This window comes from Pelmatolapia mariae, linkage group LG7 (genome assembly GCF_036321145.2).
Source record: "Pelmatolapia mariae isolate MD_Pm_ZW linkage group LG7, Pm_UMD_F_2, whole genome shotgun sequence".
NCBI lineage: Eukaryota > Metazoa > Chordata > Actinopteri > Cichliformes > Cichlidae > Pelmatolapia > Pelmatolapia mariae.
Window position 1 is genome coordinate 28,127,475 of NC_086233.1, and position 13,946 is coordinate 28,141,420.

The following is a 13,946-nucleotide window of genomic DNA, read 5'->3' on the forward strand; positions in this document are numbered from 1 at the left end:
ATAAAATTGTTTGGACTTTAAAAAAAAAGCTACTAGCAATGATATTTGAAGGGCACACAGGAATTCAGAATGATTTGCAGTGATTCACTGTGCAGCACCACAGCAGACATAATCTTCTTATACTATAAGACATTTATAAACAGCAAATCCAGTCCTTGTTTCTCCTTTCAGCTATGCTGAAAGGCTACAAAAAATATAACAAACCAGTTCAATAAAGATATTTTAAGTGGACAAAAAGTACTGGATTGATTAGAATGTAATCTCTTAGAAAAGATGTGTTGAAAAATGACATAAAAATGTGTTGTCACTTCTTGTCACTTCTCTCTAGCAACTGCAGAGGGCGCTGCTGCTCAATTAGTGGAGACGCCTTTAGGAAACACGGCATTTATAAAAGTGATGCTTTGTTTTGTTTAAAACTAAAAAACAAGGAAAAAAAACAACAAGAAAAAACAAACAAATAAAAAAGGCGTAATGAGGGAAAAGTAGAGGGAAGAGCGAGGTCGTTTTTCATCAGTTTGAGAGCAGAAAAAAAAATGGTCACGGTAGCCAAGGAGTATCAACTCAAAAAACACTCAAACTAAAACCAAGCGAGAAGTCCCACTCAAATATTATATGCACAGGTGCGACAGAGGTGCTCTAGCACCAACCTTCAGAGAAATCACCCTTTTCCCTGGTTGTGTCTCACTGAGAAAGGCTTTCCCAGCCATCTGTCTGGCTTCTCCACCCTTTTGCTCTGCTGAAGCTCTGCAGTCTTCATGCTTGTGCCACTTCTGCACATGCTCTGTGTCTTCTCCTATTTTTAATACAGTGTAAGCAGGTGTGGCGAATTGCACTGATTAAAGTGTGGGTAGAAAGTAAAAAACAACAACAAAAAAACGCTCCAAAATAAAGGCATGCAAAATATATACAAACATGCATAAAACCATACTATAGAACCAACCCAATAAAAGACAGAATAAAGCATTAAAACTACTGTTAACTACTTCTACCCTGACACGAATCACCGTTCAGTGCGGTAAAATGTCCAGTTAAGTCATTCTCATGTAAATTTGAAGCTGTCATTTGACAGTCAAACCACCATGATTTATATTGTTCCCTCACAGACTGTTGTTCCCCCACTTTTTCTTTTATAAAAACGGCATTTGTCTCAAAATATTCCAGCTTTTTCTTGTAGAGTGTTGTAAACAGTGTTTATCAAATACAGTTAAATAAACTGAGTTAAATGAGACTGTATCTTTGAGGCCTGAGTTTTGCGAACCTATCAATGACATTTTCAGAGTCAATATTATTCAAGTATTCCTTTTCAATAGATAATTTGTACCATATTATTTTTTTAATTCTACCAAAGTACAGTATTTAGATTAAGAAAAGTTTATATTTCGCCTTTAACTATTAACTATTTAGCCTTGTTGTGCAAACAAGCCTGCATAACTTAATAAATATAGAATTTGAAAAATAACAAACCTAAAAAGATACACTAGGTACTAGATACATGTTCTGATGAGTTTTGGCAAACAACCATTTGACTAACATGTGTGTCTCACTTGGCTCTTGTTCCATCTCTGTTCTGTCCTCACTCTCCTCTCCATCTCCCTCTCTGTTCCTCTCTCTCCCTCTTTGTGCTGACAATCAAGCCAAACACCAACATCATCAAATATACAGTTGAAACCAGATATTTACACACTCTTCAGATAAAAACAAAAACACTTTTTTTAATTGTAACAGCAAATCAGACTAAATGTTTACTTTTTTTAGATTGATAAATATAAAAACATATTTGTTAAATTAAAGAGTAAAGAGATAAATCGTATGTATTTCTTAATTGCAAATGGCACCAAATTGTATTCAAAATTGAGCCACACTTATGGAGGTCCACAATTCTTTTCCTGGTGTCTTGGTTGATATCTCTTGATTTTCCCATGTCAAAGAAACAGGCTCTGTGTTTTGGGGGTGCCTTATATACATCCACAGGTGTGCTACCAATTTACTCACATGGACTCTACTAACCTATCATGATGACTGAATGTAGTGTAAAGCGCTTTGGGGCGCTATACAAATACAGGCCATTTACCATTTACCATCTATCAGAAGCTTCTTAAGCTCAGAATGGAATCGTCTGGAGTTTTCTTATTAATTAACAATAAACTTAGTGTATATGTACTCCTATATTTGATGAAAGTGATACAAAATAGACAGCTCTCACTCTTTATTCTGACATTTAACTAATTCAAAAGATATTTCAATATTTATTTTAGAGATGGCACGATACCACTTTTTTATGTCCGATACCGATACCGATATCATAAATTTGGATATCTGCCGATACCGATATTAATCCGATATAGTGTGTTTTTTAATCAATAAAACTGTTTTTTTTAAATATCTTGCTGCATTTTGTATAAGTTCATACTCAAGTTTAAATAAGCAACAACACTAAAGCTATTCTGTTATACCTGTATGTAAAAAATACACTGCACCCAAAATATTTCATAGTTCAGCAACACTGATCAATCTAATAAACTTAAACCTACACCATCCTTCCTATTCTGGTATTTTAAAGAGTACTTAGCAGAAATATTAAGCAACCTAACTAATAGGGTTGCAAACTCCCAGCAAAAAAAAAAAAAGGGAACCACCCCCACCCTCCACCTCATGATGCTTAATCGACGTAATCAACTTTAATTTGATGCAGTGTGAAAAAAATGCACAGAAATAAATTATTTTTCAAGAATAATTAAATATATTCAACATCTTTCTTCTACAGAATTGCAGACTGCACAGATGGTACTTTCCCAAAGGAAAAAGTACTATAGCTTACTAGGGTATATTAGACTTAACAGTTACTATATACAGTAATGGACTTCTATACATTTTACATCAGATTAAAACTTTGGGTGTAAGATTCAGATAATTATTTATTAAAAGCTAGACATTTTAAATGAGAATAAGAAAGATAAGTATGTCTTTGTGCCCCCTTTTCCCTGTTAATGCCCTATCGGCCCCCCTGGCTAAACTTTGCTAGATCCGCCCCTGCACAGTTACCAGCCGTCAGCTACGTTGAAAAGGATCCTGGTCTAGAAAGTAATATTAAATAAATTCTAACAACAGCTTATCAAGGTTAAACGTGCTGCTGTTGTTCAGCCGCTGGTTTCCTCTTTCTGGTGCAAAGTGGGCCAAAAACAAAGAAGAGAGATGGACTTGCGACAGAAAAGCCGATCAGCTGATCATTAAGCAGTTTCAGGATTGAAGTAGCAGCAAGAGAGGGAGAGAGAAGAGGCACTCGCTCCATATATCGGTTGTTAAGCTTAACGTAGGTACGCTTTACAAACATTCAGAGATGAACTTACACACTTGCTTTACTTCTCTCTGGGATAACTTCCTTGGAGATGAAATGCTGGATTGCTAGCGAGGCTACAAATAAACACAGCCGCTCTATCACGTGAGCACACTGCTCCGACATGCTACGGTTACAAGCCGAGTTACGTCGTGTCGCAAGTTTTGTGAGGTGCTTTTTTGATATTTAATGGATCGGATTACATTTTTTAATTTCTCGCCGATATCCGATCCAGTAATTTAGGTCAGTATCGGACCGATACCGATACTTAATATCGGATCGGTCCATCTCTAATTTATTTATCTAAATCAAAACAAGTTTACATTGATGTTTAACAGTAAAAAAAAATGTTTTTATGTTTTCTCCCTAAAGTGTATGTAAATATCTGGTTTCAACTGTGAATATACTGCTGTGTATTGAAATTCCTCTTGTTTTGGATAGAAATATACTGACAACATACAAAGCATAATATATAAAATAACATCTACCTGAGTTTTTTCTTTGAAAGAAGCTCCTTATGTCCATTGTTGTGTTCATCAGTACATAACTGAAACCAATTTAGAGTGCTTTATTTAGCCGTGGAGGGTAACAACTGAAAATATGAAATAAACACACATGTAAGCTAAGACTCTCTAAAAAAACAGCATTGTTGTTCGGCTTTTCATTTCGCCATTTGTTGATTCACTCGAAGAGCAAGTAACGTAATACGGGTCAAGTGATCAGTTTGATATCAATCTTTTGTGATACACCGTCATATTTACATTATTTGTACAGTACGAATGATTTGCTTTGGTACCTGGTCAAACTTAAGCTCTCCTCTGTCTGCCTGGCTGCACTTCTCCTACAGCAAACTCGCAGGCAGAAGCTTCTCCCCCCTCGCTCACATGTAAGTGCTGTGCTCAGTCGCCTAGTGCCTGAGCTCGGATCATACCAAAATTAGGGGGAATTTACGACTGTGCGCTATGTGCTTCGAATATTGTGTGTAGTTTTTGTTTTATACAGTTGTCATTCAGGCATCTAACTATGAAACAAAAGACCTCGGGCTTCTGAAACAACACCCCGGGCTTAAGCCCAGTAAGCCACCCGCCCCACTCCGCCGATGCAATCAATCAATCAATCAATCAAACAAACAAACAAACAAGCAAACAAATACTCCATTGAAAATGTGATGATGCTCACACTTTAACTTGGTTCCCAGAATTTTTGCTTCATACTGATAACATGACAAATTTAGTTATTGCTGAGTTTCCCCAAATGTTCCAACTTTATCTTTAACAGCTTTGTTCTTTCGGTTACTGACAGTGCTCTTGATAGCAGTGGTAATTTTTGCAGCATGGCAATTGCTGTAGTCTTCATGTTTGTGATCCCTGAGATTTGTATTTCAACCAAAAACAAAAATCTTGAAGTCATAGGATTGCTTTTACAGTTGCTACGAGAGGTAAAAAACCCCCACAACAACAAAAAAACCGTAAGATAACACCAGTTAATGCCCCCCCCCCCCCCCCCGCAAAGACACATAAAAGATATCAGAAGTTGGATAAAACACAAAAAACATATATATAAAAATGAGAAAAAACTAAACAAAACAAACACACACACACACACACACACACACACACACACACACACACACACACACACACACACACACACACACACAAAAGACAAAAACAAAAGTAATGTTTCTCGGGTGACAGTAACGTGACTGAACAGCTGTGGAAGTGATATAACCACAATATGGGAGTGCTTGCAGTAAAACATGCTCAAAAAAGTGGAGGCCTTCGCATAAAGTCACAATACTACTGCAATGACTTATTTTGTAAAGAAGCGTCTCTGCAGCATGTTAAAAATGTGTAAAACTGGATGGTCCTATGTCAGGCTGGCTGAGTGGTCTAAGGTGCTGCATTCAGTCTCCCCTGGAGGTGTGGATTTGAATCCCGTTGTTGACATCATGAAGCTGGAAGGCTCTCAAAAGGAAACACAATCAAGCTTGACTGAAATTTGCATATTGAACAAATCCTTTCTGGAGAGACATTTGATGATCAGACAAGACAAAGGTCGAGCTATTTAGCCACAATGACAAGAGGTATGTTTGCAGGAGTAAAAGTGAGTTTTACAAAGCTAAGATCACCGCTCCACCTGGAAAGCATGGTGTAGCTAGTAGCTCTGGGGATGTCTTGCTGCCAGTGGTTCTTGTGGATTGAATAATAAAGATGGAGGACTACCTCTCCATTCTTCAATGTGAAACTTGAAAAGCTGGACACAACTGGATCCAACAGGACAGTGATCCAAAACACACACACACATTCGTGCTGGTGTACCTCTATCTATACTATTCATTTATCATTGTGATTGGTCAGTGTGGGACGATGTGGCTGCTTTGCCTGAAACACGAGAAAGAGGAAAAGAGCTTTCAATCTTTATTTGCACAAAGTAAAGCTGTTCTCCATCCTAACTAGCAGTAATACTGATCTTTGAAATTGCCCACATATTGTAGGGCAATACATACTTTTGTTTGGATGGCAGTGTTTTCACTGTTGCTAAATTGTATTTGTACTTCCAGTGATTTCAAATTATGAAACTGTGTTACCACTCATGCAATGATATTAATGTGATGTAAATGTTAGGTGAAGTGAGGCCTCAGTGTCTACTACACTCCTTTTTCAGGAGCTTTTCAGAATCCATGCACCCAAAGAAGGTTTTTTTCAATGCAATGTTTGCCAGCATCCAGTAGAAGGCCATCTCTGTACAATTTATTTTCTTTTTTCTTTTAAGCATAACATATGACATGTACAGTTCTGACTCTGTGAATAAATTAGCAAATTGCACTTATTTTTCCTGCAAGAAGGGGTTAAATGTCAGACTTCTTTACACTGAAAGAAAGGGACACATTTGAAGAGCTTTGCATTGGTTGTTAGCTGTAGTTGTAATGGATGAAGATGAAATGTATTTGGCTCACAATCTAAAACAAATCTGACACCCATAAATTATAATATGATCATGACATGTGGAATGTAACTCTGGAATTACTTAGGAATGTTGTGGACAGGAACCCAAGTCAGAAAATGGTTTTGTATTTCTTATTTGTGAAGTTTGCCTGAACTAATCTTAGTCTATCCTCTGGGTTAAGTTGTTTGACATTTCTTCTTTATTACCAGCAGAGGGTAGCACAATACAATAATAGGTGGAAGATTTTCAGGAAATCCTACAGCAGGTTTCACTTAATTTCTATATCTTTTCTTTTAGACAACTTACAACAAAATAGAAGTTGTCTCACAAGTATTTGTATTGCTTATTCAGCTTTAAATCATGCTTTTTATTTGTTTTTGTTTTTAATGTCTCTGTAAAGCACTTTGAATCACCTTGTTGTTGAATTGTGCTATATAAATAAACTTGCCTTGCCTTGCCTTTAAAACATGAATATGTTTTTTTTAGCAGTAAGGGAGACTTGACTGAGACGCAATGTTGGAAACAAACAGACAAGCAGAATTATGTAATCCTTATTTTTTATGTGATCCTTTTCATTTAGTTTAGGAATAATTTGAAATAATACTGTCAATATTACACATGTTTATATTTATTTTCCCTCATTGTGTTGCAATTACAGTAAAGGCTGTAATTCATAGATCACATAATGACAAGAGCATAGCTTCTGCAAAGATACACAACGCACATTTAGCACATTTCCAGCACCAACGTGGTTGTAGCCTCATTTTAGACTACAAACTAACTGATTGACTGAGCTCAACCTACGGGGCCACAGTCAGTGTAAACAGGTGCAAAAGCCTTCTAGTGTCATTTCCAATAAAGATAACCCTCCATGGCCACCGAAACAGTATCTTAGATATTTAAATACACAGTTAATGCTCATCATTTTGTCCAGCTTGCTGAGGGCGTGACAGAGATAGATATTAGGATTTGCAATTCATGAATCTTTCATGGTCATTTAAATCCAGACTGTATGTGCTGAATCTGTCTAAGGGGTTTTATCCTTTATAAAGGCTGTTACCAGTTCAAATGCTTTCTATGCAGATTTCCATTGTGGTTCCAAAGCAACTGCCTAGGCATCCCATTACCTTGTACCATCTCCAGTGACTCAAATGTTGTTCCCTGTCAGGTGTTTAGAGGTCTGTGTTGTGTATTCAGCACCTGTGCCAGATTCAGTGGCCCTGCTCTGAGCTCTTTGATGTGTGTGTGTGTGTGTGTGTGTGTGTGTGTGTGTGTGTGTGTGTGTGTGTGTGTGTGTGAGAGAGAGAGAGAGAGAGAGAGAGGACAGGCGAAATGCAAAATGGACAGCCCCAGTAACAGCTGCTCCTCTTCCCCATGACCACCACCTCTGAGTCCACAGAGGGCTATCCTGAAAGCTAAAAACCTACACACACACACGCACACGCACACGCACACACACAGAACAACACAAATAACACACATAGAAATAAGCACAAGCATATTTCTGTGTGGGCTTAGTCAAAAGCCACTGGCTTATGTCATAGTGAATAAGCTTTCACACACTCTCCTCTCACACACTCAAATTAAACTCATAAAAAACAAAAAAACTTGCTTCACAATGCCCTTTTAATACTTGGATCTTTTTGTTATGGGAGCATCATGAAAAAGAAGCCAAAAGGAGCAAAGAAAACACAAGAAATATGAGCAGTAAGAATCTGGTATGGAAGGAAGATGGTTAAAGCCCCCAAACTCTCTGTTGTCAACATCTATTATAATTCCCAGATCCAGTTCTAAATTACAGAGTCACGATAGCTGTGCGTGCATATTTTTGCTGTCTGATGAGGGATTGTTGCCAACATTGTAGATGCATCATAAACTGTATAAAAGCTGAATGTAGCCCCTCAGGTCAAAAACATACAGTCTATCGTCTGAAAAATGAAGCCAGTGTGAATATGCCCTAAATCTGTATTAATTTCTGTGGCCAGCAGGGGGCGACTCGTCTATGAGATGACAACACTACTTCTCCTGAAACTCTGTCTGGCTGTTCGTTTGTCTGCAAGCTCTTCCAACAGCATCAGGAGCTGGGCAACCAAGCTTGGCACACAGGTACATCTTAGGCCCCTGAAGGTTCTTATCTATATCAGATATTATGACCTCATCATGATCCCCAGCAACCACCTAGCAACTGGCTAAAATGACCCGCTTTTAATATTGATGTATCTACAACACAGAATTCTGTTATTTTATTTTCACAACAGTAACATTTAATCTAACGCCACAAAAGCTGAATTATGAGATGATATATTACAACACAACATGTTGCCCAGCAACCACTTAGCAACAGGCTAAAGTGACCCATCTTTGGCACATAAACAACACGTGTTTGTGGTATGAATCACTAGTGTCAAGTCCTCTTCTGTACACATATTGTTAATTACACTTCCTTTTAAAATACAGCAGATTATAATGCAGGGTATGTTTGAGGCTTAGCTACAATGTGATTGAAATGGCGATATCACATGGGTGCTCCATACTTTGCTGTACCCTTTGCTCCTGACAGCAAGATTGCAATGGCCAAAATCCTAAAGACAAGTCTTCAAAGCAGGAGTACACAAATATTGCAGTAGCTACGTACATTTTTAAAAAAATAAAAATAAAGTCTGAGACGCACTCATTTTAGGTTTCACCTTCAACTTTTTAGAAAAATCGTCCATTGTTTAGATAAAATAGTTGAACACCTGGTTTATCACTCCTTTGTTTGTGAAATGAAAATAAAAAATTAGGCCCAAGTAGTAATTAACAGAATTGTGCTGCTTTTATGAACGACTACTGATGCAGATTATGTGCTAAATCGCTTCCTTATCTTTGCCATTGTCCCTCTGGATTTTAATCTTTCTCCCTATCTTAACATCCCTTTGTCTTTTCCTGTGTTTGTTGGTGATTATGATGTTTTTTTCTGGGTGTCAGTTTTTCAGTTTGACCTTTTCTAACCACTTTATCAGTCAGCAATCTGTCTCCACGTGTTCCTCTTTTTACTGTATGTGCTCTTCCTGTAAATCAGACTGCTGCTAGTTCTCAGCTTTGCAAGCAGTTCATCCAGTCTTGAATATTTTAGTTACAGGGTTATTGATTGGTTCTGCCTGGCCCATCTGGAAGCTTAAGCAGTGAAAGTGTCATATCTCAACGGTAGAAGACGCTGCATGGACGATAACTCCTATCTAAGCTTTTTTAAACAACCATATTCCAATAATACTAAATCAAATACATCTGAATAGCCACTTTCATTGTTATCATCCCAAACGGGACACACACACACACACACACACACACACACACACACACACACACACACACACACACACACACACACACACAAAGTGACCCATCCCTGCTGCATTTGCCTGTGGGTGCAGGTGCTCTCCTAGTGGCTGGTGAGCCACACCAGTTAATTAATACCACTGGAGTGTGTCAAGAGAAGGGAAGGAAAAATGCTGTTGTTGGCAGAAAAGTGAATGAGTGACTTTTTAAACTTTTAAACTTCATTTTACCTCAAAACAGACTTAAAGTTATGGGTCTGCATTCTTTGGGGTTGGACTGCATCCGTAGCCTTTGGGGGGAATACACAAACAAACATTCATACAAATGGAAACCCTAACACAGGCGTGGATGTTTGAGCCTGCATACTGTATGATGAGGATGCTGGTGAAATGCATGTACGTATATGCATGTGAGTCTTTCAAGGCTAGACAGACTTGACATCCTGTTGACTTTGATCTCTTAGCTCGAAGTATCTGAGGTGGTAAATATTTTCGGATTTGTGACATTTTCTTCCGCTGATACTCTTTCCTCAAGAAACACGGATATACTGCGTAATCCTCTGTGCCAGCAGATCTCTTTATAAACCCATTTGGCGTGAGTGTGAGGTGTGATTTGTTTTCCTGATGAACAGTACTGACCATTACAAGAGAAGACACATTTAAGAACATCAGACAGAGGGGGAGCAGCTCCCAGTTGGTGTCTGCAAGCTGTCATGTTACCATCGTCTGTCTTCAAGCCTGGGCTTTCCTTCAAAAACACAAAAATAATTACACACTCGGGCCACACAGTAGCAGAAATAAGCACTCAAAATAACACAGGGCACTCATGTGACAAGAAAAAAAAAGAAGTCATTCACAGATATATTTTTTATTTTCCTACAAAAATATTTTACAATAGAAAACACAGCTTAAAATATACACAGTCCACTTAGTGATGCAACAGCTGCAGAACCCTTCAACTCAAATATATCAGTCTATAGGTAAATATATCTTTACAGCAAGAATAAATTCAGGGGCGATACAGGGAACTGTCAGTCACAAAAAAAAGACTTTTTGAACTCTATGAGCTGATTAAAGCAATGTAAAAGATACTGAATTATAAACTGATTTCAATACTAGATACAACTAAACTGAGTGGAAGGAATGCTTATAACCCAGAGGTGAAAATGAGCAGCTGTTCCTCACTTAGTCCGATGATTCAGGCATGGAAACTGGTCCGTCCACCTACTCATCCATGCATCCGTCTACCTCTCACAGCAGGAGTAGGAGCATTCAAACATTGATGCTCGTTGCAAGCACACGAGAGCACAGGCGGGATGTTCGTGTGTGTGCACGCAGTGGGGTTTATTAAAAGGTTGGTTCCACAAATAAAAAAAAAATATCATGTTTACCTCTGGTGCTATGCTGCCTTGCAGGTAGTTTTGGTTTTATCTCTCCAGTTTGAGTAAAATAGAGATGAATGGAAAGCAGTAGTGCTCGTGAACACCACGCAGAAAAATGACTCTGAATTACTTGCAAATTCAACAGTAGTGTATCTTTTCAGAAATTGTTCCTGTTATTCTGAATAATTTACAGGTCTTGTTGCAAACTGGAACTAATTTTTAACACCAGAAAATCACTGTGAGTTCTGTGGGTTGGTCAGAGCAACACCAACATTATTTTTGGCATAGAAAATGTATTGTGGTACTAAAATCTGTGTGTGTGATGTTTGTTTTTGTCTCTGTGTATGGACAGACAGCAAATCAATTTCCATTGGGGACAATAAAGTTACCAAAATCAATCCATGTACATAGCTGGTTATAATCTGAGTTTGAATATAAAAAGAAAACATGGTTTAGGTTATTTAAAACAAATTTTGGGCTGATAATGGATCAGTGCTCCTTTTTATAATGGGTGTATTCCTTTGCACTTGCCTTCAAGTCAAAATAAACTTAGTATGTTTGTCATGTGATGATTTGCTGCTGTAAACTTAGAAAACACTTCTATTCACTTACATTTTTTCCTTTGCAGAGATTTGTCCGTTAATCATTTGCTGAAGCTGTTTTCACACATGCACTGTGGCCCTGAACCGAGCACAAGCATTTCACATGGATCAGACAATAAACAGTCTGTACCCAGCCAGCTCACTAAAACAAAGTCCATGCGATGTCTGATTAGGTGCATGTGAGAATAGTACATGTAACTGACCAGTGGATTACAGTTAGTGGGCTTTATGTGTCCTGCTCCCTTTCCAAAAGCAGAGTACCTGAAGTATCTGTTTGCTGCATGAAGAAAAATTATGACAATGCACCGGATGAATCTCCTCACTTCTTCACTTGTGCATGTATGAAAACAGCTTGTAAAGCACTTAAAGCTGGGTGATGCCCATAAGAATGACTGCTTGATGGCATTGCCCCTTGAAAGTCATGGTAAATAAATAACAGCAAATTTAGAGCAAAAAGATACTAAATTATATAAGAAGAATATTTTCCAGTTGTTGGTTTGTTCACTGGCCCTTTGTCCCATGCTTTAGCATCATAGCAGTTCAAAGCGGAGAGCCAGTGAGAGCGTCCAGAGAGGCGGCAACAGCCAAACGGGGGACGGGGATGGGCGGGCGCCTAAAGGCGAGGCGGTGTCAGAGGTGCAGGAGCACACCTCGTATCCATTCTCTGCGTGGTCTGGGTGGCGGTGCACGTTGACTCTCGTCTCTGTGCTTTTGGGCTGTGTGTCCGGAGAGTCCGACTGCATCTCTGTGCACAGGAGCCAGTCCGTTGCGATGAGGCGGGGGTATCCTGCCTCCACCTCCATGTCGCTGCCTGGCACTCGCCAGTACTCCTTCCCCTTAAAGAAATAGGACGAGCCTTCGGAGACACAGATTAGAAGGTGGGGATTAGTGTGTGTGTGCATGAACTACACATGAAAGAATACAATACTAGACTTTATACTAATGGCAGTTCAGAATTGTCTTTGCTCTTCGCTCAAAGCTCAATAAGCAGAGAACACATTAAACACCAAGGGCTATAATTTGTACCCAGCGTGCTAAGTGTTTATGTTCAGCATTTTCACTTATTACCTTGCCCCACAGTACATCTGTTTGATAAACCAGAATGTGTGTGAACCAGGTGTCTACATCCATCACGGAAAATTATATCATTTAATTTAATATAACAGCTGCGTTTTCCACCAGTGTGCCTTGGAGAGGAAACTCCACGGCAGTTTACAAACTTGCATTGAACGTAGCAGAAAAACTATAAACCTGTCTCACAAAAAATGACATTTATATACAAACTAAATGACCACAGCAGAAAACTGTGGAAGGAAATGCAAAATTTGCTTGATTTTAACAAAAATATCCATGTGATATGAAAGACGGCATGCTTATTTATGCAAGTTGTCTCCTGGAAACTCTGGTGGTCATACTCTAGCCATCGCTCCGATTACCTTTGTCAGCATTGAAATAACTGGTGAAACAGGTAATTTTTTAAATGTACTTTCATTTCAAATTTAATTTAAGAGTCATGAATCAAACCAGTAAAAATGGGACTCATGAAAAATATACATGGAAAGTATATAAGGCAAAAACAGAGTTTGTATAATTCTAATGAAAGTCAAATATTGAAAATTTATATTTGGCATGACCACTTTTACTCTTCAACACACCCTGAAATATCTTAGGCAGCTTCATTCAAAGCTCTTCTCTGGATGCTGACTGCCTTTTCTTTCTTTCAAGATGATCCTATATTGCTACAATAAGAGATCTGGGGGTGTGGGGAGGCCAATCCATGACTGACAATGTTCCAGTGTGTGTTTTTCTATCCAGGTATGCTTTTACTGTTCTAGCAGTATGCTTGGGATCATTTTCATGCTGAAAAATGAAGCTGTCAATGTGCCAATCAGATTCTCTCTAGATGGTATTGCATGGTGGATCAAAATCTGATGGTACTTTTCTGAATTTATAACTCCAACACATTTGATCATCACTGTTGTACCTTTCTGTCCTCCTCTGTAGATAATCATTAAGATTTGAACCAGTAATTACAAATTTGGATTCATCATTCCAAACGACCTGTTACCACTGATTTCCAGCGTACGTTTTGTATAATTTGTCACACCTCAGTTTTTTCTTCCTGGATGCCTTCATTAAGAATGGTTTCTTTACAGCCAACCTTCCAATCTTCTATTTTTGATGAGTCTTTAGTGAACAGTAAATGGATCAACAGAGGGGTCAGATGAATCACTCAGGTCCTCGGTCAGGTCTTTGCTGGATTTACTGTTTCTTGGAGACTTTCGTTTACTGTTCATCTGCAGTAAAAACTCTGAAAGAGCCTCAGAAATCCTGGAGAACTACTGCTCAAGATCACTTTAAA

General features: G+C 38.4%; 1 protein-coding gene across 1 annotated transcript in view; it reads right to left on the bottom strand.

Moving 5' to 3' along the window:
• Nucleotides 1-10,507: 10,507 nt before the first annotated feature.
• Nucleotides 10,508-13,946, bottom strand: part of LOC134632126 (matrix metalloproteinase-17-like) — an 87,628-nt gene continuing 84,189 nt past the window's right edge. Inside the window, exon 10 of the mRNA XM_063480724.1 lies at nucleotides 10,508-12,440. Within this exon, the coding sequence (XP_063336794.1) occupies nucleotides 12,115-12,440 (326 nt within the window). The 3' untranslated portion in view covers nucleotides 10,508-12,114. The remainder of the gene's footprint in view (nucleotides 12,441-13,946) is intronic.